Source organism: Arvicanthis niloticus, chromosome 20, assembly GCF_011762505.2.
Source record: "Arvicanthis niloticus isolate mArvNil1 chromosome 20, mArvNil1.pat.X, whole genome shotgun sequence".
Lineage (NCBI taxonomy): Eukaryota > Metazoa > Chordata > Mammalia > Rodentia > Muridae > Arvicanthis > Arvicanthis niloticus.
In genome coordinates, this window is record NC_047677.1 from 28,486,653 (window position 1) to 28,508,138 (window position 21,486).

Sequence of the window (21,486 nt, forward strand, 5' to 3'; positions counted from 1 at the left end):
AAGTAGGGGTGCACACATCTTGAGCCACAAAGTATGTTGGAGTAATCGTTTGACTTTGTAACTGCAGCAGCTGGGAGTCGGGGGTTCACGCCTGTAACTCTGGTGTTCCAAAGGAGAAGGCAGAAGATCATGAGAATCGTTTGTAACTATTAACTATATTTATACATGGAGTAAAACATTAACTTTTTTTCCCCTACTTAACAACAGGAAGTGAAGCGGGCTCGCAGCAGGCCAGGGAGCTCCCACACAGCCAGCGAGGAAAATGAAGCTCCCGATCTTCATAGCAGATGCCTTCACAGCGACAGCTTTCCGGGGCAATCCTGCTGCAGTCTGCCTGCTGGAGAGAGTGAGTACTCCATTCTCTAGGGCCATGTCTGAAATTCCAGATGTGTGTAGAGCCCTTGACATCTGTAAAAGAAGTGAGATGGTCCTGCGTGTTTGCCACTTTGCCTTGTGTCCTGTGTCACATTGCTGATGGCCATGACTTCAGGTTAGGAGAGGAATGGCTGGACCTAGATTGAGTCAGACCCACAGAGATTCCCAGGCAGGGGACCCAGCAGCAGCTGGGAGTAGGGGGCTCATGCCTGTAACTCTGGTGTTCCAAAGGAGAAGGCAGGAGACCATGAGTCTGAGGCCAGCCTGGGCTATATACACAGCAGGTCCTAGGCCAACCTGAGCTATATAGAGAACAATATCACAAAAAAGTAATAAATAATCAAATATTTTATAAAAGAATGACTGGTGTTCCCTTTCAGAATTAGGTTTTTGTTTAGTTAGCATCAAAATCTAAGCATAAAATTACAGAAGTTCGGGAACTGAAGAGATGGCTCAGTCCAGAGGTTCTGAGTTCAATTCCTAGAAACTACATGGTGGCTCACAACCATCTGTAATAGGATCTGATGCCCTTTTCTGGTGTGTCTAAAGACAGCTACAGTGTACTCATATACAAAAAATAAATAATTCTTAAAAAAAAAAAAGTCACAGTTCTGGTGTAGGCATCATTTGGCAACTCCTGGGGCTTCTTATCAGAAGTAGGTGAGGTGGTCTCCACTGTGTTACTCTGACTGGCTATGGCTGGCTATGACTCCCTGTGGAGCCCAGGCTCCCCTCAGATTCCACCTGTCTCATCCTTCTGAGTCTGGGATTGCAGGGTTCATTATCACACCTGACTTCAGCCTTATTTATACCCTGGGAATGTAGACATTCTCTTCAGTGTCCTGCAAGATGACTCAGGAGGTAAGGGTGCTTGCTGCCAAGCCCAAGGACCTGAGTTCAATCCCCATGACTCACATGGTGAGTGGAGAGAGCTGACTTTTGCAAACCATCCTTTGGCTCCACACATGCACCATGGGACCAGTGAGATGGCTCAATGAGTAAGGGAGCCTGCTGCCAAGTCTAACGACCCGATTAGATCTCCAGGTTCCACATGGTGGAAGGAAAGAACAGAGTGCCTGCAAGTGTCCTCTGACCTCTGTGCAAGGGCACAAAACACACAGGTGTGTGTACACAGAGAGGGGAGAGAGGGGGAGTGGGAGAGGGAGTGGGAGAGGAGAGGGGAGGGGGGAGGGGAGAGGGAGAGGGGGGGGAGGGGAGGGGGGAGGGGAGAGGGAGAGGGGGGGAGGGGAGGGGGAGGGGGAGGGGGAGGGGGAGGGGGAGGGGGAGGGGGAGGGGGAGGGGGAGGGGGAGGGGAGAGGGAGAGGGAGAGGGAGAGGGAGAGGGAGAGGGAGAGGGAGAGGGAGAGGGAGAGGGAGAGGGAGAGGGAGAGGGAGAGGGAGAGGGAGAGGGAGAGGGAGAGGGAGAGGGAGAGGGAGAGGGAGAGGGAGAGGGAGAGGGAGAGGGAGAGGGAGAGAGAATCTGGCACCAAATAAAAAAGAGGATGCAGCTGAAGCAGCAGGATCATGAATCTGAGGCAGGCCTGGGCTACATAGCAGGCTGTAGGCCAGCCTGGACTATTAATGAGAAATGTCTCAAAAATTAAATCAGTATTACCCTTCCATTCAGAGCAGTTGGCATAAAGGAGTTGATTCTCTGGGGCTAGAGGGATGGCAGTAATCCTATCTCAGCTGTGCATTCATTATGTAACCTGCAGCCAGCCTTCGCCTTCTGCCAGATGTGGAGGGTAAAGCAATTACCAGGCTTTATCTAGTCATGCAAGAGCTTGGAAAGATTAGCAGTGAGAGAATAATTAGCAACTGAGTCCCGGTTCCAAATTTGGAAACGTCTTTAGGATCAATCTGGCAAGCGAAACTTCCTGTTAAGCAACTGTGGAATCGACTGTATCTGTCTGTTAAAAATCTTACTATATCTGTCCCAGGTCTCCATGTCATTCACACACGCGCGCATGCGCGCACACGCACACACGTACATACATAATACATATATAGAGACATATATTTGAGACATAGTCTATGTACTCATATAATCTGAGTTTTGGGTGAATTAAATATTTAGTATTCAACAGATGACAATAATTGTGTTGTTACCTAACTTTGATAATCTCTAGAACACCAATAAACACAGGAGTTAAAGGATCTGTCCCATCTGTTTTTTTTGTTTGCTTTTATTTTTAATGTTTTTGTTTTTTGAGACAGAGTTTCACCTAGCAGTGGTGGCACACACCTTTAATCCCAGCACTTGGGAGGCAGAGGCAGGTGGATTTCTGAGTCTGAAGCCAGCCTGGTCTACAGTGTGAGTTCCAGGACAGCCAGGGCTACACAGAGAAACCCTGTCTCGAAAAAAAACTAGAGAGAGAGAGAGAGAGAGAGAGAGAGAGAGAGAGAGAGAGAGAGAGAGAGAGATTTTCTTTGTATGGCCCTGGCTGTTCTGGTATTCTCTCTGTAAACCAGACTGGCCCCAAACTCAAGAGATCACCTGCCTCTGCCTCCTGAGTGCTGGGATTCTTTGTTTGATGTCTATGGGTGTCTTGTCTACATGCACATCTTCACATCGGAAAAGGAGATCAGATTCCAGATTCCACAGGACTGCAGTTACAGACGCTTGTGAGCCTCCATGTGTGTGGTGGGAATTGAACTTGGGGCCTCTGGAAGAGCATCCAGTACTTTAATCTCCTGAGCCATCTCTCCAGCCCTCTCTATCTTTATCCATTTACCTATTAAAATGTGTCTTATGAAGCTGGGCAGTGGTGGCTCACACCTTTAATCCTAGCACTTGGGAGGCAGAGGCAGGCAGATTTCTGAGTTCGAGGCCAGCCTGGTCTACAGAGTGAGTTTCAGGACAGCCAGGACTACACAGAGGAACCCTGCCTTGGAAAACCAATATATATATTTCATGTTACTTATAATTTTTCTTTTTTTTGTTGTTTTGCTGTTTTTATTTGTTTGTTTGTTTGCATCAGAGTCTCATATGTAGAACAGGCTGGTCTTGAACTCACAGAGCTCCTCTTGCCTTTGTCTCTTTGAGCTGGGATTGATGTGTGCCTGGCCATGCCCAGAACTCACATTTTTTCAAATCCTAGGAGATGAAACTTTCAGTATAGTCCGAGATCCCTCTAGGTAGGAGTGGGAGGAGGATATGATGACCGGATGACCATGACTAGCCAAGGATGCAGCATTCCAGTGTGCACAGGGCAGAGCAGAGCCGCAGTCCTGCACCGGACCTATTCTGGAGCTAGCCACACCTCGAGCCAGCTAGGTCTTGGCAGAGGAATTTTGACCATTCTTCATTAGTGACCACAGAGACTAACAGACCTTCAGGTGGCGGGGCATCGAGGACTGCCAGAGGGAACAGTGTTGGGTTTTGTTGGCTTGCTTTTGTTTTGTGCTGTGGCTGGAGCTTGGGGCCTTTTACCTGCTAGGCAAGGACACTGCTACTGGGTTATCTCCTTAAACAATATTGGATTTCACCAAAGAAAAAAGCCATGAAATTTTAAGTGTAGGGCTTAAGTGAATTTTGGTTGTGGTGTTTTGTCTTTTTTTTTTTTTTAATTTATTTAAAATGTGATCAAATCAAAACATTGCATGGTGCCCATGGATGCGTATAATTTGTATGTTTTATGTATACTATCAGTCAATAAACTTAACTGAAAAATGATTTGACTGGGATGAGATTATCTGAAGAGCTTGGTGAATAGGCTTAGGCTAAACTTTGTACTTTGAGCTTTTTAAAGACTTGATAAATGGCTGCTCCAGGGGTTGGGAATGTGGCTCACTGGTGTGCTTGAAGCCCTGGGCCGATCTCTAGCCTCACATGTTGGGGTCCAGGAATCACCTCACAAACCATACGCCGAACACTGATCTCAGTCAGAAAGGGATAATTTATTGAGCACATACCCCAGGACTGGTGGTTGACCAGGTCCATGGTCTGGATTCAGGAACTGAACCATGACCCTGAGTTAAGATCCTACAGGGTTCTTGAGCCCAAATCCACAAACATCTGTGCCAGGTTATTTCCCCAATCAGGATTTAGGGATAGGGGATTGATTTCCTTAGGAACAAATCTTTGTTGTACAGTTATCTTGCGCCCATTGGTTGAGGTATTCAGTTGTGGCAGGGGACTTGCCTTGTCTAATATTCATGTTCTAACTTGTCTACCAGGATGGGACTTTACTAACATTCATGTCTTAACTTGCCAACCAGGATGTCAGTTACCCATGTACATGTCTCTTTTTGCCAAGTAGGATGTCAGTTCCCAGGGAAGTCTTGGGAACTTAAACTTTACCAGACCACTACTCAAAATGGAAGTCTCATTACAAATAGTTTCTTACAATGGTGCTGGTGTCTCTCTTACGTTGCGGTCCATCCCAGGGGCAGCTTATGCATTAAAAGCGTATACACAGGTGTTGAGTGGTTGGTTCAGGTCCAAGCTTATTGTGGGTCACCATACAAAACAATTCTATTGACTTTTATCATGATGTTTCCAAGGGAACAGAACATAACAGAATATGTAATCAATCTTGGCATTAGAGCGTTTCCTAGTAACAGTAGAGACATGTGAGAAAGTTTCTTAATAATGGCAGACTGTCCAGGTAACAGTTACCTAGGCCTTAACATTCCATCTAGGCCTTAACATTTTACCCTAACACCCAATAAACCAGGAGAGGTAGGGCTGAGCACTGGAGTTAAAGGATGTGTGTGTGTGTGTGTGTGTGTGTGTGTGTGTGTGTGTGTGTCTGTCTGTCTCTCTGTCTCTGTCTGTCTGTCTGTCTGTCTCTCTCTCTCTGTCTGTCTCTCTGTCTCTCCTCTCTCTCTTTTCTCCCTCCCTGTAATCAGGAGTTAAAAGTCACCCCAGCTACATAGCAAGTTCCAAGCCATCCTGGGCTACATGGGACGTGTCTCCAAAACAAAACAAAACATAGCAAAAGTTGTGTAAAGAAAAGGAGCAATTCTGAACAATAAAAACCCAAGAGCTTCTATCATTTTCTTTTTTATTTTCAGGACCTCTACCTCTTGAAAATTTGGCAAAATGTAATATCTCATGTGAGATAAAGGCAAAGACAGATTATGGGTTAAATAAAAGATGAAACAGGTAGTAAAAAAAAAACTTAAAAAACAGATGTTCAAAGCTGGGTGTGGTGGCATAGGCCTTTAATTCCAGCTCTTGGGAGGCAGAAGCAGGTGGATCTCCGAGTTGGAGGCCAGCCTGGTCTACAATAAAGTAGTTCCAGGCCAACCAGAGCTACATAACAAGGCCTTATCTCAAACAACTACAGCAACAATTTGATGATGTCCTCAGATACCTCTTGGAAAATATACAGAAATAAAAAGGGATTATAAATACTAACTTGTCATTGGCAAGAAACCAGCCAGACCCAGGACTGGGATCCAGTGACTCACACTTGTAATCCATCACACCAGAAACTGACAGGGTTTGCTGCCTGTCTCGAAAACAGTGTGTGTGTGTGTGTGTGTGTCCATGTTACTTGAATTTGAGGGGGGAACGTAATGCGAGGGAAGAGATGCTGACATGGGAATTCTGCTTCCTGTGTGCCCCAGCTGACTTCTAGCACACGGTCTTCAGCACTGGAGCGCTGGCTGTGGAGGACTGAACCAGATAATGGTGCTCACATATCACATTCATTTGAACTGCCACTCCAGGAGTGGGGGTTTCATTACTGTCCTCGTCTTCCAGATCAAAGACAGTTAATGTGGTTTCCTGGGGTCACTTCTCCTAAGTGGCTGACTCAGTTTCTCACCCATCCCCCCTCTCATGGATGCATACCACATCTCCCAGATGGCCATATTCATCTCAGTTTTAATTCAGTCAGCAGTGACTCTGAGCTCTTAACCTACTGGACTTGTTCTAACATACAGAGCCCAGCAAGTGGGAGGCACCAGGTAGTCTTATGTAGAACAATATGAAGAAGTTACAGTCAACTGAACTGTGGCAATTCTTTCTCCTAAGAATTCCTGCTAGAGCCGGGTAGTGGTGGCGCATGCCTTTAATCCCAGCACTTGGGAGGCAGAGGCAGGCGGATTTCTGAGTTCGAGGCCAGCCTGGTCTACAGAGTGAGTTCCAGGACAGCCAGGGCTACACAGAGAAACCCTGTCTCGAAAAAAAAAAAAAAAAAAAAAAAAAAAAAAAAAAAAATCCTGCTAGAAGCTGGAGAGATGGCTCAGCCAGTAAGACTGCTCTTGTAGAATACTCAGGTTCAGTTCCCAGCAGCCCGTGGTGGCCCACAGTCATCTGTAACTACAGATCTACGTGATCCAGTGTCCTCTTCTGGACTTAGCAGGCACTAGGCACGTGTGCATCTGATGTGTAGACATACATGCAGGCAAAACACTCAGACAGGTAAATAATAATAAACTCTTTAAAAAAAATACATATATAAAAAAATCTCCCAGAGTTCTTGGGGTTGGAGAGGTGGCTCAGTGGTTAAGAGCACTTGCTGCTGCTTTTCTAGAGGACCTGGGTTCAATTCCTAACACCCTCACGGCTGACAGGCATCTGTAACTTCAGCTTAGGGGATCCAGTACCTCTGGCCTCCCTGGGTACCTAAACTTATGCACACATACCTACACGTAGACATACACAACTCTACACAGCTAATAACAATAATAGTAATAACAATAATAAAAGTAATAATAATAGAGTTCTTATTAACCAGCAGTCACTAATTCTGTGGGTTTACCGTGAAGTAGATTGGACAGGACATAAAGATTATGAAGATTGGGGGCGTGGCTTGGTGAGATAGCTCTTGCCCAGTATGTGTGAAGGCTAAAATAAAATAGTAAGTATAAACTTTGGGTTATGTGATAGAGTTTGATTTTTTTTTTTTTTAAATTGGAGGTTGGGCCTTAGCCGTGCTAGGCAAGAGCTGTACCACTGAGCCATGTCTCCAGCCTTACCCTACCACTAAACTACACACCCCATCCATAAAAACTGTTAGGAACATACGATGGTGTAGCCGGTGCCTCCTTTAGGAGTTTCGTTGCAGGGGAAGGTTCCCAACATTTTCCTGAGTGTTTTTAGCACTTACTGTACCAGGTGCTCTGGCTTCTCTGAAGGGCAATACAGTAGAGGGACAATGACCCAGAAAACAAGTTGTCACACGAAGGCTGCCATGTCTATATGTTACCACAAGGTGGGAGTATAAAATAAAACTTTATTCTGGTTTTCTGGCTTAATAATCCTACGGGTCCTAAGATGTCAGCTAGCTTCTTCTTGTCTCACACTGTCAGACTTTGGTGCTCCAAACAGCAGACATCACTGTGCTTTTAGTATTGGGAACTGGATCTCCTTGAGGATGCCGAAGAGAAGTGGACGTTGAAGCCAGAAGGCTGCGGGGCATGGGGATGCATGTCCGGGATCCATGTCTGGGATCCATCCCAGAACTTTGGAGGTGAATGAAGGAGGACCAGAAGTTTGGGGTCATTCTAGCTACATAGCTCAGCCAGCTGAGGCTACATGGGACCCTGTCTCAAACAAAACAAAACAGACAGCCGTGTCTGGTTATTTAGAGGGTGGGTTGTACACACCAAACTGTGTTCTACCACTAAGTCACACCCTCTGATCAGGGTTGTACTTATGTGCAAAAGAATCTTGAAATATAAAATGGAAAAGTAAATATTGTGATGAAAATTTGTGTGTGCATGTGTGTGCATGTGTGTGTGTGTGTGTGTGTGTGTGCCTGATGTCTGTCTTCCTGAGAGTTCATGCCATAGGTGAACCTCAAGGACTTTACCTATATGTGCTATATTATATTCCCTGATTTTAGGAGAACAGAAGCGAGGCTGTGTCCTGCCTAAGATACTTACACAATGCAAAACTCTGCTCACATTCTCCTGTCTGCCTCACCAAAACCTGACCTTATATCCAGACCCAGCATAAGACCTTATCAGTAAATAGATATATTTAAAGATTTATTTTTCTTTCATGTATATGAATGTTTGCCTGCATGTATGTGTGTGTACCATGTATATTCCTGATGCTGGCAGGGGCTAGAAGGGGGCACTAGATTCCCTGCAACTGTCCTGGACTCATTTTGTAGATCAGGCGGGCCTTAAACTCACAGAATTCTGCCTGTTTCTGCCTCCCAAGTGCTGGAATCAAAGGCAGACACTACCACACCTGGCTGGTTGTGAGCATATTTAAAGCCCATAGTACTTCTTGTTAAAATCTTTGTATCTCGGGGCTACAGATAAAGCTTAATGCAGAAGACATGCATGTGGAACATGGGTGACACCTGGATTCAGCCTCCAGCATCCCCGACCCCCAAACAAACCAACCCTGCCTGTCTCGATGGTCTGCTCAGGGACATGGGTCACTGTTGCTTCCTGTGGGTGTCTTGGCTCCCTTGCACACAGGGCCATGGCTTACACAACAGGACTTCTTGGGTTATTTAATGTGCACTAGGATTTCCCCTGATGTCTTGCTTGACAGAACAATCTGAGCAGGTCAGGGGAAGGGCCTATGACTGCATCTGACTCCTCCAGCGATGGTTCCTACTCAGTGCTCCCTGGTGTTCCCTTAGAAGCCTCACGGTGGTCCATGTTTCTCTGCTTGCTGTGACTTTCCTTTCTGGAAAGTGTTGGTGGGATAATGAGGAGCTTGTGATGGCCAGGCAGTATATAGAGTGTTAGGTTAAAGCCTGGGTTTTGAGCCACTCAAAATGAAAAGCTAATATTCTGTCTATCCACCATCTATCTGTCTATCTATCTATCCATCTGTCATCTATTATCTATCTACTATATATCAATCATCTATTATCTATCTACTACCTATTATCTACTATCTAACAATATCTGTCAATCATCTTTCTACTATCAATCATGTGCTGATCTATTTATCAATCACTTATCTATCTTCAAGATATCTATCTATCTATCTATCTATCTATCTATCTATCTATCTTTTTTCATATATTTATTTTATTTATGTGAGTATACTGTTGCTGTCTTCAGACACACCAGAGAGGACATCGGATCCCATGTACAGATGGTTGTGAGCCACCATGTGGTTGCTGGGAATTGAACTCAGGACCTTTGGAAGAGCAGACCATGTTCTTAACTGCTAAGCTATCTCTCCAGCCCTTTCTATCTATCTTATCTATCAATCATTTTGATTTGGAGACAAGGTCTCATGTAGCCCAGGCCAGCCTTAAATTTGCTATATGGCTGAGAATGACTGAGAACTCACGATCCTCCTGCCTTCATCTTCCAAGTACTGGGATACGGGATGTATCATGTTCCTGTAAGCAATTCTAGTGCAACCCACAGAATAATAAGAAACCAAAAAAATCTGAAAAGAAAATCAGACAAAACACACACACACACACACACACACACACACACACACACACAGAGTCTTTAATTATTTACCAAATAACCTGAATTTCCTTTTAAGCTGTGTCTTAGTTAGGGTTTCTATTGCTGTGAAGAGCTACCATGACCACAACAACCTTTATAAGGAAAGCCCTTTTTAATTGGGGCTGGCTTACAGTTTCAGAGTCCATTATCATCATGGCAGGACATGGTGGCATACAGGCAGACATGGTACTGGAAAAGGAGCTGAGAGTTCTACATCTTGATCCAAAGGCAGCAGGAGACTGAGTTACACTGGGCATAGCTTGAGCATAGGCGATCTCAAAGCCTGCCCCCGTAGTGACACACTTCCTCCAACAAGGCCACACCTCCTAATAGTACCACTCCCTATGGGCCTGTGGGGACCAATTACATTCAAATTACCACAAGCCTCTCTCTCTCTCTCTCTCCCTCTCCCTCTCCCTCTCCCTCTCTCCCTCTCCCTCTCTCCCTCTCCCTCTCTCCCTCTCTCCTCCCTCTCTCCCTCTCTCTCTCTCCTCCCTCTCTCCCTCTCTCCTCCCTCTCTCCTCCCTCTCTTCCTCTCTCCTTCTCTCCTCCCTCTCTCCTCTCTCTCTCTCTCCTCCCTCTCTCCTCTCTCCTTCTCTCCTCCCTCTCTCTCCCCCCTCCCCCTCCTCCCTCTCTCTCCTCCCTCTCTCTCCCCCCTCCCCCTCCTCCCTCTCTCTCCCCCCTCCCCCTCCCCCCTCCCTCCCCCTCTCCCCTCCCTCCCCCTCTCCCTCTCCCTCTCCCCCTCCCCCTCCCCCTCCCCCTCCCCCTCCCCCCTCCCCTCTCTCCCCTCTCTCCCCTCTCTCCCCTCTCTCCCCTCTCCTCTCTCTCCTCTCTCTCCTCTCTCTCCTCTCTCTCCTCTCTCTCCTCTCTCTCCTCTCTCTCCTCTCTCTCTCTCCTCCCCCTCCCTCTCCTCCCCCTCCCTCTCCTCCCCCTCCCTCTCCTCCCCCTCCCCTCCCCCTCCTCCCCCTCCTCCCCCTCCCCCTCCTCCCCCTCCTCCCCCTCCTCCCCCTCCTCCCCCTCCCCCTCCTTCCCCTCCCCCTCCTCCCCCTCCCCCTCCTCCCCCTCCTCCCCCTCCCCCTCCTCCCCCTCCTCCCCCTCCCCCTCCTTCCCCTCCCCCTCCTCCCCCTCCCCCTCCCCTCCCTCTCCCTCTCCCTCTCTCTCTTCTTCTCTCTTTCTTAATACATGGTCTCATGTGTAGAGTTAGCTGTCCCGGAGCTCACTCTGTAGACCAGGCTGGTCTCTAACTCACAAAGATCTGCCTGCCTGTGCCTCCCACATGCTGGGATTAAAGGTGAGCACTGCGATACCTAGTCTAAGCATTTGGCTCTTGATGCTGATAAGCTGCTATGTTAAGTCGGATCTGTGTTCCAGACTCCCAATAACTATTTTTTTTTTTTTCTATTTAAGACATTGGATGAAGATACCCATCAGAACATTGCAAGGGAAATGAACCTCTCTGAAACCGCTTTCATCCGAAAATTGCAACCAACGGATGACTTCACACAAAGTAAATATACATTTAAAGTTTTCGGTTTACACTGATTTTGTGTGTGTATGTGTGTGTGTGTGTGTGTACCTATGCACACGCCACAGAATGTGTGTGAGGTTGGAGGACAGCTTGTAGGAGTTGGGGCTCTTCTTCCACCATGTTGGATTCTGGGGATCAAACTCCTTGGGACCTTTCCCAGGAGGGAGCAGAATGTTTCTCTACCTCGTGATCACCCCTCTAAGGAAGTTTTTTCCTGTTAGCCGCACTAATGATTTAGGGGGGAGATGCCGAAGTGTTTCTAACCTGACTGTGTCGGTTTGATCTTGCTCTTCTTTGACCTCTCCTCCTCCTAAGGTTCCCGTTTTGGGCTGAGGTGGTTTACGCCAGAGGCTGAGTTCCCCTTGTGTGGCCACGCCACCCTGGCGTCTGCGGCTGTGCTGTTTCACAAAAGAAGTAAGGTGGACTTCTCTTATTTGTTTATTTATTGTTGTTTGTTTTGTGACAGGGTCTCATTTGGCTAAGGCTGGCATTGAGTTTCCTGTGTAGGTGACCGTGGCCTTGAAATTCTGGCTCCTACAGGCATTACAATTCCACTTCCCAAGCAGTACAATTTAGCATGCACCACCACGACTTACTAACGTGAATTTCTTTTTAAAAACTTAATTTCTTTACATGTGGCAGAGGGATTTTCGTGGCTAGAATGGACTTGGCTTATAGTGTAACGTCTGGGAAACGAAGGCATACTGTTCTCCACATAGTATTCTACTGGGAGGTCTTGGAAACTTAAACTTTACTAGACCACTACTCAAAATGGAAGTCTTATTCCAAATGGCTTCTTCTATTGGTATCTCTCTTACGTTGGGGTCCATGGGGGGGGGGGGGGCAGCTTGTCATACACAGGTGCAGGGAGTACTGGCAGCTGGTTGGTTTGGGTCCACGCTTATTGTGGTTAACTCTACAAAGCAGTTCTAAGTGACTTCTATTGTGCCTGGCTTCCAAGAACACCAAAGCACAGAGCATAACAGACTATGCAATCAACTCAGGCATGACAGTTTCCTAGCAACAACACATGAGAAAGTTTCCTTGTAACATTAGTAACAGTTCAAAATGGCTGGTTAGACAGGCAGGCATCAGTTACCTAGGCCTTAATAGATCTTAAAGTCATACCTTTTTTTTTTTTTTTTTTTTTTTTGAGATTGGGTCTCCTATTCCAGGCTGACCTTGAACCCCTTATACACCTTGAACTTCTGCTCTTAGTGCCTTCACGCCCAAGTCTTGGTATTACAGGCTTTCAGAAACACAAGCCTCTTATGCAGTGCTGGGGATTGAACCCCCAGCTCCATGCATGTTAGGCAAGCACTCTACCAACTGAGCCACATCCCCCACCTTTTCTAAAGGACAGGTTCTTCCTACCTAACTCTGTTTGGCCTGGAACTTGTTAGGTACTTGGGACTTTCAGTCTTTCGACCTCTGTCTCCTGGTGCTTAAATTATAGCTGTGAGCCACTACACCCAGCTCCTCAAACAGCAACAAAAAACTTTTTTTTTTTTTTTTTTTTTTTTTGGTTATTATTGAAGGCTGGACTGATCCAAGGCTCTCCCTGAGGCTCTGATACGTGGAGCCTCTGTTTTATGGAACGCAGCTCCTTCTGTAAATCCTGGAATACGGTTGGCAGAGCTGGTAATAGCCTGGAGGTGCTAAGGGCCTTGGGGGAGCTGTGGCTTCGGATCCCAAGGACTCAACTCTTCCCCCTGGGCTACAGTTGTCATTCCCAAGGCTACTGTGCTCTGTCTGTGCTGCTCTGGAGATAACCCATGTTCACCTTGTACAACACTGACTGTTTAGCTCCCCAATGACTTCATTCTATTGTATGACAGTTCCTGCTGACTTTGTCCCCCCATCACCCCCAATAACATATAAGGTGGTGGCCAATGGTGGCATGGTCCATGGTTTTAAGAGCTTGTACAAGCAACACTGAAATTAGAGAGGAAGCAATAACCTTGGCCCGGATGCTGGCCCGTGGCCCTTTGTAAGGATGGGGTGTTAGAGTGTGGCCACTGCTCAGACCACAGTATGGTGCAGAAGTCTTTCCCTCTCAAGACACTGACAGGCACCCTACTGAGACACTGAGCTTTCCTAAGTAGCAGACTTCCTGTGTCAGGAGCTCTCACCTGGGGGAGTGGTTTTATACCAAAGTGGGGTCCTGATGGTCATGCTTCCTGCTCCATACCCCTTGCCTGGCTCCTTCCTGGGAAGACTTGTGCTATGAAACCACCCCAAAACTCAGAAAGGTAGAGAGGAGACCCCCCACTTCTGTCACATTGACACTGATTTTCTTTCTTTGGAACCCCACCATGTCTTTGGTGCTGGAGCCTTAAGTCTGCTCAGGACACACCCTGTTGTCTGTCTGTCTGCTTACAGTGTTAACAACTCTTTTAATCAACTCCCAACTCCCAAACAATCTGTCTTATCGGCCCCTCTTAAAAAACCCCATGTGAGACCTTTCACCAGTGACCCAGTTAACTATGCCTCTCTCCCCAAAACAGTACAACTAGCCGAGGACCAAGTATTGGGGGCGGGGACATCTTACTTTCTGGTCATAAAATCTGATCATGATAAGAAAAGGATTTTGTGTGTGGGGGTAGAGTAGAAGATTGAGGACAAGTTTAGGTTAGTGAAATTGTCCTGAATTCCCAGTCATTCAGGAGGCTGAGAAGAGAGATTAAAACTTCACAGACTTCCTGAGCCACAGCGGGGACTCAAGGCTAGCCCACTGGTCAGAGAGACACCAGTCAAAGATTAAAGTCCTAGGAGAACTGGGGTGATAGCTTAGTGGGAGGTACTTGCATTTGTGACCCTCTGGGTTCATTTCACACACACACACACACACACACACACACACACACACACACACACACACACACACACTACATTATATGACCACCACTACCTCCAAACAAACAGCAATGAACCGCCAGAAAACACAATCACATTTGCTTTCCTGATTGCTGACCCCTCCTCTGTCCAGAGAACACAAACAGCACCCTGACCTTTGTCACGATGAGCGGGGAACTAAAGGCCAGAAGAGCAGAAGACAGGATTGTCCTGGACTTTCCTCTCTACCCGACCTTCCCCCAGGTTAGCTCCTCCTTTCTCTCACAGAATGATAACATGAGCAGTAACGCCACAGACTGCGTTTAGCCCATCGCTCTCCTGTCGAGCACTGACTTTATCCATCTCTGTTCCCTTCTAGGACGTGCACGAAGTTGAAGACTTGATAAAGGTTGGTGAAAGGAATTTGCTTGAGCCCGTGTGATGTGGTGTGGTTGTTTGTGTTTGGAAGCTCAGGCATGACGTGATCCCGTAAAATAGCCCCGCCCAGTGGACGCGTTGCTGTGGAAACCTAGGCGCTTCCAGGTCACAGAATGTAGTATTGTGTTTATTTAGTAAGGTTGATCGCTTTCATTGGGTTGTAATCTTTCTTTCCTCACGGTGTAGCCCAGGCTAGCCTTGACCTTGCCTCTTTTGCCTCTCAAGTACTAGGATTACAAGTTATACAATTATACCTGACTCATTTAACTATGAACAACGGAATCTCTATGGTGAGACAGAAGTAAGATAGTCTGGGGGGGCGTGGAAGGAGAAGGTGAGGAAGATATCAGGCATCCCTTTGGACCATGAACGGTTGAATTTCCGATCAACAAGATAGTGTGCTTGCTGAGCAGAGCATGGTAAGACATTTTCTAATTACAGGCCCAGCCCTGGGTCCTGGCATATGGAGCAGATCTGTTGTGTCCTGGTTGTGGGTTCGAATGCAGCTATTTCATTGACTTTTTCCACCTCAATGAGGTGGGTGAGGGTCTCCCACCTTGAAAGACAATTGACACACGGGTTCAGACTTGATTCTAGATTGACTCAGACTTGAGAGAGGCAGAGAGAAATCGAAAGAGGGGGAAGAGAGGGGAGGGAGGGGGGAGTAGAGAGGGAAGAAGGAGGGAATAGGAAGTGGGGAGAGCTGGGGTCCTGTGGACCTGACTGATGGGGCTGTGTTGGGACACACGCTGAGCACTGATGAACAGGGCCTGCTTCGGGGCTGGCAGAGGGGAAGCTACATGGTCCCCTGAGTGGCCCTTCTATTGGCCAGGAAGCTAGCTGTCTTTAAGCCATATCTTGTGTCCTGAAACTGAAGGAGCCTCACATGACCTGGGGACAATGGGGGACCTGGTTCACAACACATACTTCCTAAGAGATTGTTCCTCATACATGGAGTCCAAAGCACGCCTCTGAGGAGGTGTGTTGCTGTTGTTGAGGATGTCACTGTGTATCCCTGGTTGGCCTTGATCTCACTATATACACAATATAGGCCTCGAGTTCACAAAGAGCCTGCTGCCTCTGCCTCCCGTGTGCTGGCATCAAAGGAGTGCACCCGGCTGTTTTGTTCTGTTATTTGTTTTGAAGCGGAATCTCAGGCATCCCAGCTTGGCTTCTCATTTGCTACTAGCCGAGGCTGACCCCGAGCCCCTGACCTCTCTGCCTCTCTCTCATGCCCAGTTAATGTAGTGCTGGGGCTTCTGGCATGCTAGACAAACATCCAACAACCGAGGAAGGGTTGGCCCCTCTAAGGAGTTTTGGTTTGCTTCACAGGCAGCCATAGGTGACACTATAGTCCAGGACATCCGGTACTCTCCAGATACCAAAAACCTCCTGGTCCGGCTCAGCGACTCTTATGACAGGTAAATACCACGTTTAACCATTTACACGCCAGCACCCAGATTTCCAGCTCTGCTTTGGTCAGGCTATGCTGTCTCCAAAGCATGGCTCACCTTCCTTTTCCTTCTTCTTTGTAGCTCAGGCTGGCCTGGAACTCTGTAAATCAGGCTAGCCTCAAACTCTCAAAGTTTGCCAATCCTCTGCCACCAGAGTGCTAGGATTAGTGGCATCCGCCACCATGCTTGGCCCAGCCACATTCTTTCCCATGGGTAGATGTCAGGGCAGGCTCTCCTGTCCCTCTGCTCAGCCACCTGGGCTCCATCCAGCCTCTTCCCCATTGTGTGTAGGGGTGGTGTGGAGATGCTTATTCCTTACCCATCCTTTTGTGCTCAAGGTCCTTCCTAGAGAGCCTGAAGGTGAACACAGAGCCTCTGCCTGGAATTGAGAAGACAGGGAAGGTGAGAGGCCTCATCCTCACCCTCAAAGGAGAGCCTGGGGGGCAGACGGCCCCGTATGACTTCTACTCCAGATACTTTGCACCGTGGTTTGGTGTGGCTGAAGACCCTGTAACAGGTACTCACTCTTCCCTTGAAGTTACTTGTGGTCAGAGTCTGGGCTGGGTATAACCGGGTGCTTGTAGTCTTACTCAAAGAATTGAAATAAAAGCAAAATAGTGAGGGAGGTCTCTTTAAAGCAATAGTACAGATAAGAAAAGGGCACACTGTCAAGATAGTGAGCTATATGAGTAAATACCACTGAGGGGTCCAATTATTTTTTGGAATATGTATGTATGTTTGCCTGTCTGTGCTCTTGCATGTGCAGTACTCCCAGAGGCCAGTAGAGAGCGCTGTGACACTTGAAGCTGGAGTGTCCAGGGGTTGTGAACTGTTCAGTATAGGTGCTAGGACCAGAACTCAGTCTTCCATAAGAGCACTAAATGCTCTTAACTGCTGAGCCATCTCTCCAGTCCCTGACATCATCTTTTATGGGGTTCAGAAAAAAGAGGAGTTTGGTTTCTAAGAACATAATTTGGGGAGATTTTGTTTTGATTGGCAAGTATGGGTTATGTAAGGCCATTCTTCCCGAGCGTATTGCTTGCAGTGGTGCATCTGATTTTAATCATATACACACCCAGTTATGCATAGGCATAAGATGGCAAATGGGGGATACTCCCTAAAAATTCATTTTGCGGACAGTTTGCCTTATTGTATGTGTGCCCAAAACTAGTCTAGGTTGGACTGGCTCATTGACCATGGCGTGGTTCTCAGATTGTGCTCCAGGATTTATTTGGATAGAAATAGGATGTTATCAAGGGGATCCTAAGGGGCGTAGTTTATTTAACTTATTCCCATTGTTTATAGCAGGTACACCTGCAGCTCTGAGGAGCTGGGGAGGGGATTCACAATCTGTTAATAGATTTCTAGGTACATTGTCCAGAGAGAGGTGTGTGCATAGCTCAGGCCAAGTGGAGTCCTAGCTGCTAAGTTATTCCCTATGCTTTCTGCTCACCGAGACAAGGGGAAGGGCTACAAAGTATCCTTCGAGGGACCTTTACTAACAATGTGCCTAGATCCCTGGGGCAACCTTTGCAGCCCTTGTGCTATCCTGAAGCAGGGGGAAGACATCAAAGATGGGGAGAAATGGGTACCTCCTATTTTCCTTCTCCTTGAGGACAGTGGTCCAGGTAGCCAAGGGTGAGGTGCTCCATGGAGGGGCCTGCCAGGGAAGCAGAGTCAGGGTTGAAAGGAGACGGGCAGAGGCTCCAGATGCCGAGAGCCAGGATGGCTCACTGAGTCCTTGGTGAGGAACCAAACACAGGAGCCCAAAGCTCAGCACATAAGCACAGCTGAAGACTCGGGAGCTTCTCCCCGTAGGAGAGGATTCTGGGTAGTACACGGGCATGCATGTGTGCAGCCACCCCCACCCCCCACACACACACACATACACCTGTTTCTGATCCATCTGCCTCTACCTCCCGTGTGCTGGAATTCTTCATTTTTATATGCAATCTCTGATCTAGTTCTAGCTCTAGATTAAGTTACATTAAAAACAAAACTAAATAACCCAAAAACCACCACCACCAACAACAACAACAAAAAAAAAAACCCAAGGAAATCTAGTTTGTAGAGGACATGAGTACCACATTGGATCCTAGTACTACAGAAACCAAAACACAAATAAATAAATATATATATATATAAAAAAAAAAACTCCTCCAATTAAAAAGAATGTGCTTTGGGTCCCCAAAGCCCTGGCCTGTTATTTCAGTTTCCTCTTTTCCTGCCATTTACACAGCAGGAGGATGGACGCATGTTCCCTGAAAGATGTAGACACCTTCCCATGAAGGCCTTGATTTGACAGTGAGCTGGCGGATAAGCATTGAAAGCCACTGTCCTGCCTGGCATGGTGGTACACTTGGGAGGCTATGGCACAGGGAAAAGAAGTTCAAGATTAGCCTCAGCTAGTTGCAGGATAGCCTGTACTACCTAAGACTGTCTCAAAAGAGAAAACACAAAGAAACAAACAAAAAAATAATCCTGTCATCAGTGCAGGTTCAGAGAGAGCGAGACAGATTTGACAGGTCCTTAGGAAAAGCTCATTCATAAACCACGTTACCTCACTCCACTGTGCTGTGGCCGCCTTGACATCGGATCTAAGGTTTAGTCAAACTGGATGACTGGTTGTAATTGTGGATACATTCAGAGACATCACACCTGCTCTTAGAGCTTGTCACGTCTTTCAGGGTCCACCCATACTCTTCTTGGCCCCTACTGGTCTGAGGAGCTGGGAAAGAAGGAAATGCGAGGTAAGAAAGCTCTTCCCTGCCCTTTCTTTCCTCTCTAGTGCTTGGGTATTGAGCTCGGGGCCTTCAAACGCTAGGCAAATGGGATGCCACAGAGTCATGGCGTCCCCCCATCCCGCACTACCGTCTTCTTGAGACAGAGCCCTGCTGTGGACTTCAGGATGGCTAGAGCATGTCTCGGCCTCCTGAAGGCCCAGCTCTACAGGAGAGACGGAAGATTCGGGTGCACAGGAAAGGAACTCCAGCTGGAGGAAGCCACATTAGCTTAGGGCTCTGATCCCCAGGGACACAATCTCACTGAAGGGGGGAGGACTAAGTCTCCGTGGCCTTAATTGGGAGAACAGGTGTTTATTCTCTGTGCTCCATGAGTCTGATGACTGGGGAGCGTGGAGCTTCCAGATGGTTGAGGCTGTGCCTCTCTCGTGCACCCGGCCTTATGGTTGCTTTAGCTTACCTCAAAAAAACCAAACTCCCTCTGACTTTTCTGAGCTGAGAAGAGGCAACGGGTGGTAGAGGTGAGGATGTGAAAGAGGTGGGAGTGAAAGAGGTGAGGGGGGTGGAAGAGGTGAGTGATGGAGGGAGGTGGAGGGATGCGGTGGGGGAGTGGGGGTGGGCGAGGACCCCCTCTAAATCTTAGACTTGCTTTCTCCACCTTCATCTCTTCACACATCCGTGAGTCTTCCTGGAGGAAACTTTAGGTGGCACACTGTAGTGAGTAGCTGAGGCCCCAGAAGGAAGGAAAGGGTCCAGCAGTGTGTGCGCAACTGTGTGTGGACCTCTGGGGCTGCAGGAGAATGGGGTGGAGGTGGGAGGGGCCATGGACCCGAGGAGGGGTTTATCCTGGAAACTGGCCTGGGAGGAGTCCTCGGTTTGTCACAATAAATTCTGCACTGAGTGGTAAATCCCAGGGGAAAGGCCCTTGATTGGCACCAGGTTGTGTTCTCTTTAGCCTTTCAGTGTTCCCGCTGAGGAGGGGAGCTGGACATTTCCCTGCGACCTGATGGGCGAGTTGACATGAAGGGCGGCGCTGCTATTGTCTTGGAGGGCACGCTGACCGCCTAGAGATGTTTATGCTGGGTTTGCAGCCGCTGCTCAACGCTGTGTCTTCTCTATAGCAAGAACCGAACCCAACCCAACCAAACAGCAAATGCACAGAGCTTGGTTCAGTCCTCCTGAGAAGAACAGAAATGGGAAGACATTTGATGGAGATGCGGTAGTGTCTCCAGAATCATTTCCTGATGGTGGGCTCTGGCGCCTGCCTGTGTGTGCATCTTCAGTCCCCACAGCAGACACGGAGCCTGCCCCTTGTTTTGATTATGACTGCCAATCAAAGTGAGAGATGCATTGATAAGGAATGAGAAGAAATTTAGGTGTGGGGGCCTTATAGAAGATTTATTCGCTGAGTCAGGGTTTCTCTGTGTAGCCCTGGTTGTCCTGGAACTCTGTGGACCAGGCTCCCCTCTAACTCACAGAGATCTGCCTGCCTCTGCCTCTAGCGTGTTGGATTAAAGACATGTGCCACTATTAAATGAGTGGTTTCTGATAAATTTTACAAGTGTGTGTGTGTGTGTGTGTGTGTGTGTGTGTGTGTGTGTGTATGTGTTAAAGACAGAGTCTTACTCTATAGCCCTGGCTGGGAAGAAACTCTCTATGTTGACCAGGCTAACCTCCAACTTGACACCTGCCTACCTCTGCCTCTCAAGCGCTAGGTTAATGGTGTGTACCATCATGGCCAGACTCACAATCTTTTTAATAGAGCCAATAACTCTGTGGAAATGCAGACCTAATACTAGGAGGGCAGACTGTAGACTGTTCCGGAGGCTTCACTAACGGCTGTGTGGAATTGGATTCACGGGACTGTGAAGACAGCAAAGGGAGGCAGCTCATGTGGAAAGACTCAGAGGAAGCTTAGTGTTTAGGAAACAAGTCCTTTGTATTTTGAACTCACTTAGAAGCAACAATCAGGACAGCCCCAGGAAATTACAACAGTATGTATGTGTGATTTGGTGATGTGATGATAAAAACACACACCAAGAGTGTGTGAGCTGAAATCTTTCCCTCCTGTGTGGCTTAGAATGGCAATGCCAAAAGTCTTCTCTTGTCTAATAAAGTGTGATTTAACTGAACTTTGAATTTGGAGAAATCCATGTTTCTGACTCCCCGTGGATGCCTTTGGAGGAGGATTTCTCCTCCAGTTAGCAAGATAGCCCTGAACCTGATGTAACAGCATGTGCCTGGACTCTCAGGCACTTGGGAGGGAGGGGCAGGAGGACCAGAAGTTCAAGGCTAGCTTCAACTGGGCAAATTATCAGCTAGCCTGAGCTACTTGAGACCCTGTCTCAACAAACAAACAAACAAAAGCCGTGGTAGAGCTTAAAACATCTCTTCAAAACACTAGGGGTTCAGGGGCTAGGAGGGGATACATCTGTGTTATAAAACATATGCCAAGCATGCCTGAGTCCCTGAGCTTAAACCTTCACACACACACCACATACACACACATACCACACACACACACATACACCACACACACACACACACACCACATACACACACATACCACACACACACACATACACCACATACACACACACACCCACCCACACACACCATACACATGCACACACACACACCACACACACATGCACACACATCACACACAGACAGCAGACACACACACCACAAACACACACACACACACACACCACACACAGACA

The 21,486-nt window shown here is 47.6% G+C and overlaps 1 protein-coding gene across 2 annotated transcripts; it reads left to right on the plus strand.

Moving 5' to 3' along the window:
- Positions 1-205: 205 nt before the first annotated feature.
- Positions 206-20,895, plus strand: LOC117724517 (phenazine biosynthesis-like domain-containing protein 2). 2 transcript variants are annotated; one of them, XM_076916845.1, is made up of 10 exons: positions 206-346; positions 11,175-11,274; positions 11,611-11,709; positions 14,285-14,394; positions 14,510-14,539; positions 15,010-15,105; positions 15,901-15,989; positions 16,361-16,539; positions 18,710-18,772; positions 19,719-20,895. In XM_076916845.1, the coding sequence occupies exons 1-10, from the start codon at positions 263-265 to the stop codon at positions 19,736-19,738; spliced, it is 870 nt and encodes a 289-aa protein (XP_076772960.1). In that variant the 5' UTR covers positions 206-262; the 3' UTR covers positions 19,739-20,895. The 2 variants fall into 2 exon arrangements, with proteins under 2 accessions (XP_076772960.1, XP_034380277.1); XM_034524386.2 differs by lacking the exon at positions 15,010-15,105.
- Positions 20,896-21,486: the final 591 nt, after the last annotated feature.

Excerpts from the sequence above, each read along its gene's own strand:
- LOC117724517 (XM_076916845.1), top strand. The coding sequence starts at position 263 with ATGAAGCTCCCGATCTTCATAGCAGATGCCTTCACAGCGACAGCTTTC. Across the intron at positions 347-11,174 it reads CAGTCTGCCTGCTGGAGAGA|ACATTGGATGAAGATACCCA; the intron begins GTGAGTACTCCA and ends TTTCTATTTAAG. Across the intron at positions 14,395-14,509 it reads TCTACCCGACCTTCCCCCAG|GACGTGCACGAAGTTGAAGA; the intron begins GTTAGCTCCTCC and ends GTTCCCTTCTAG.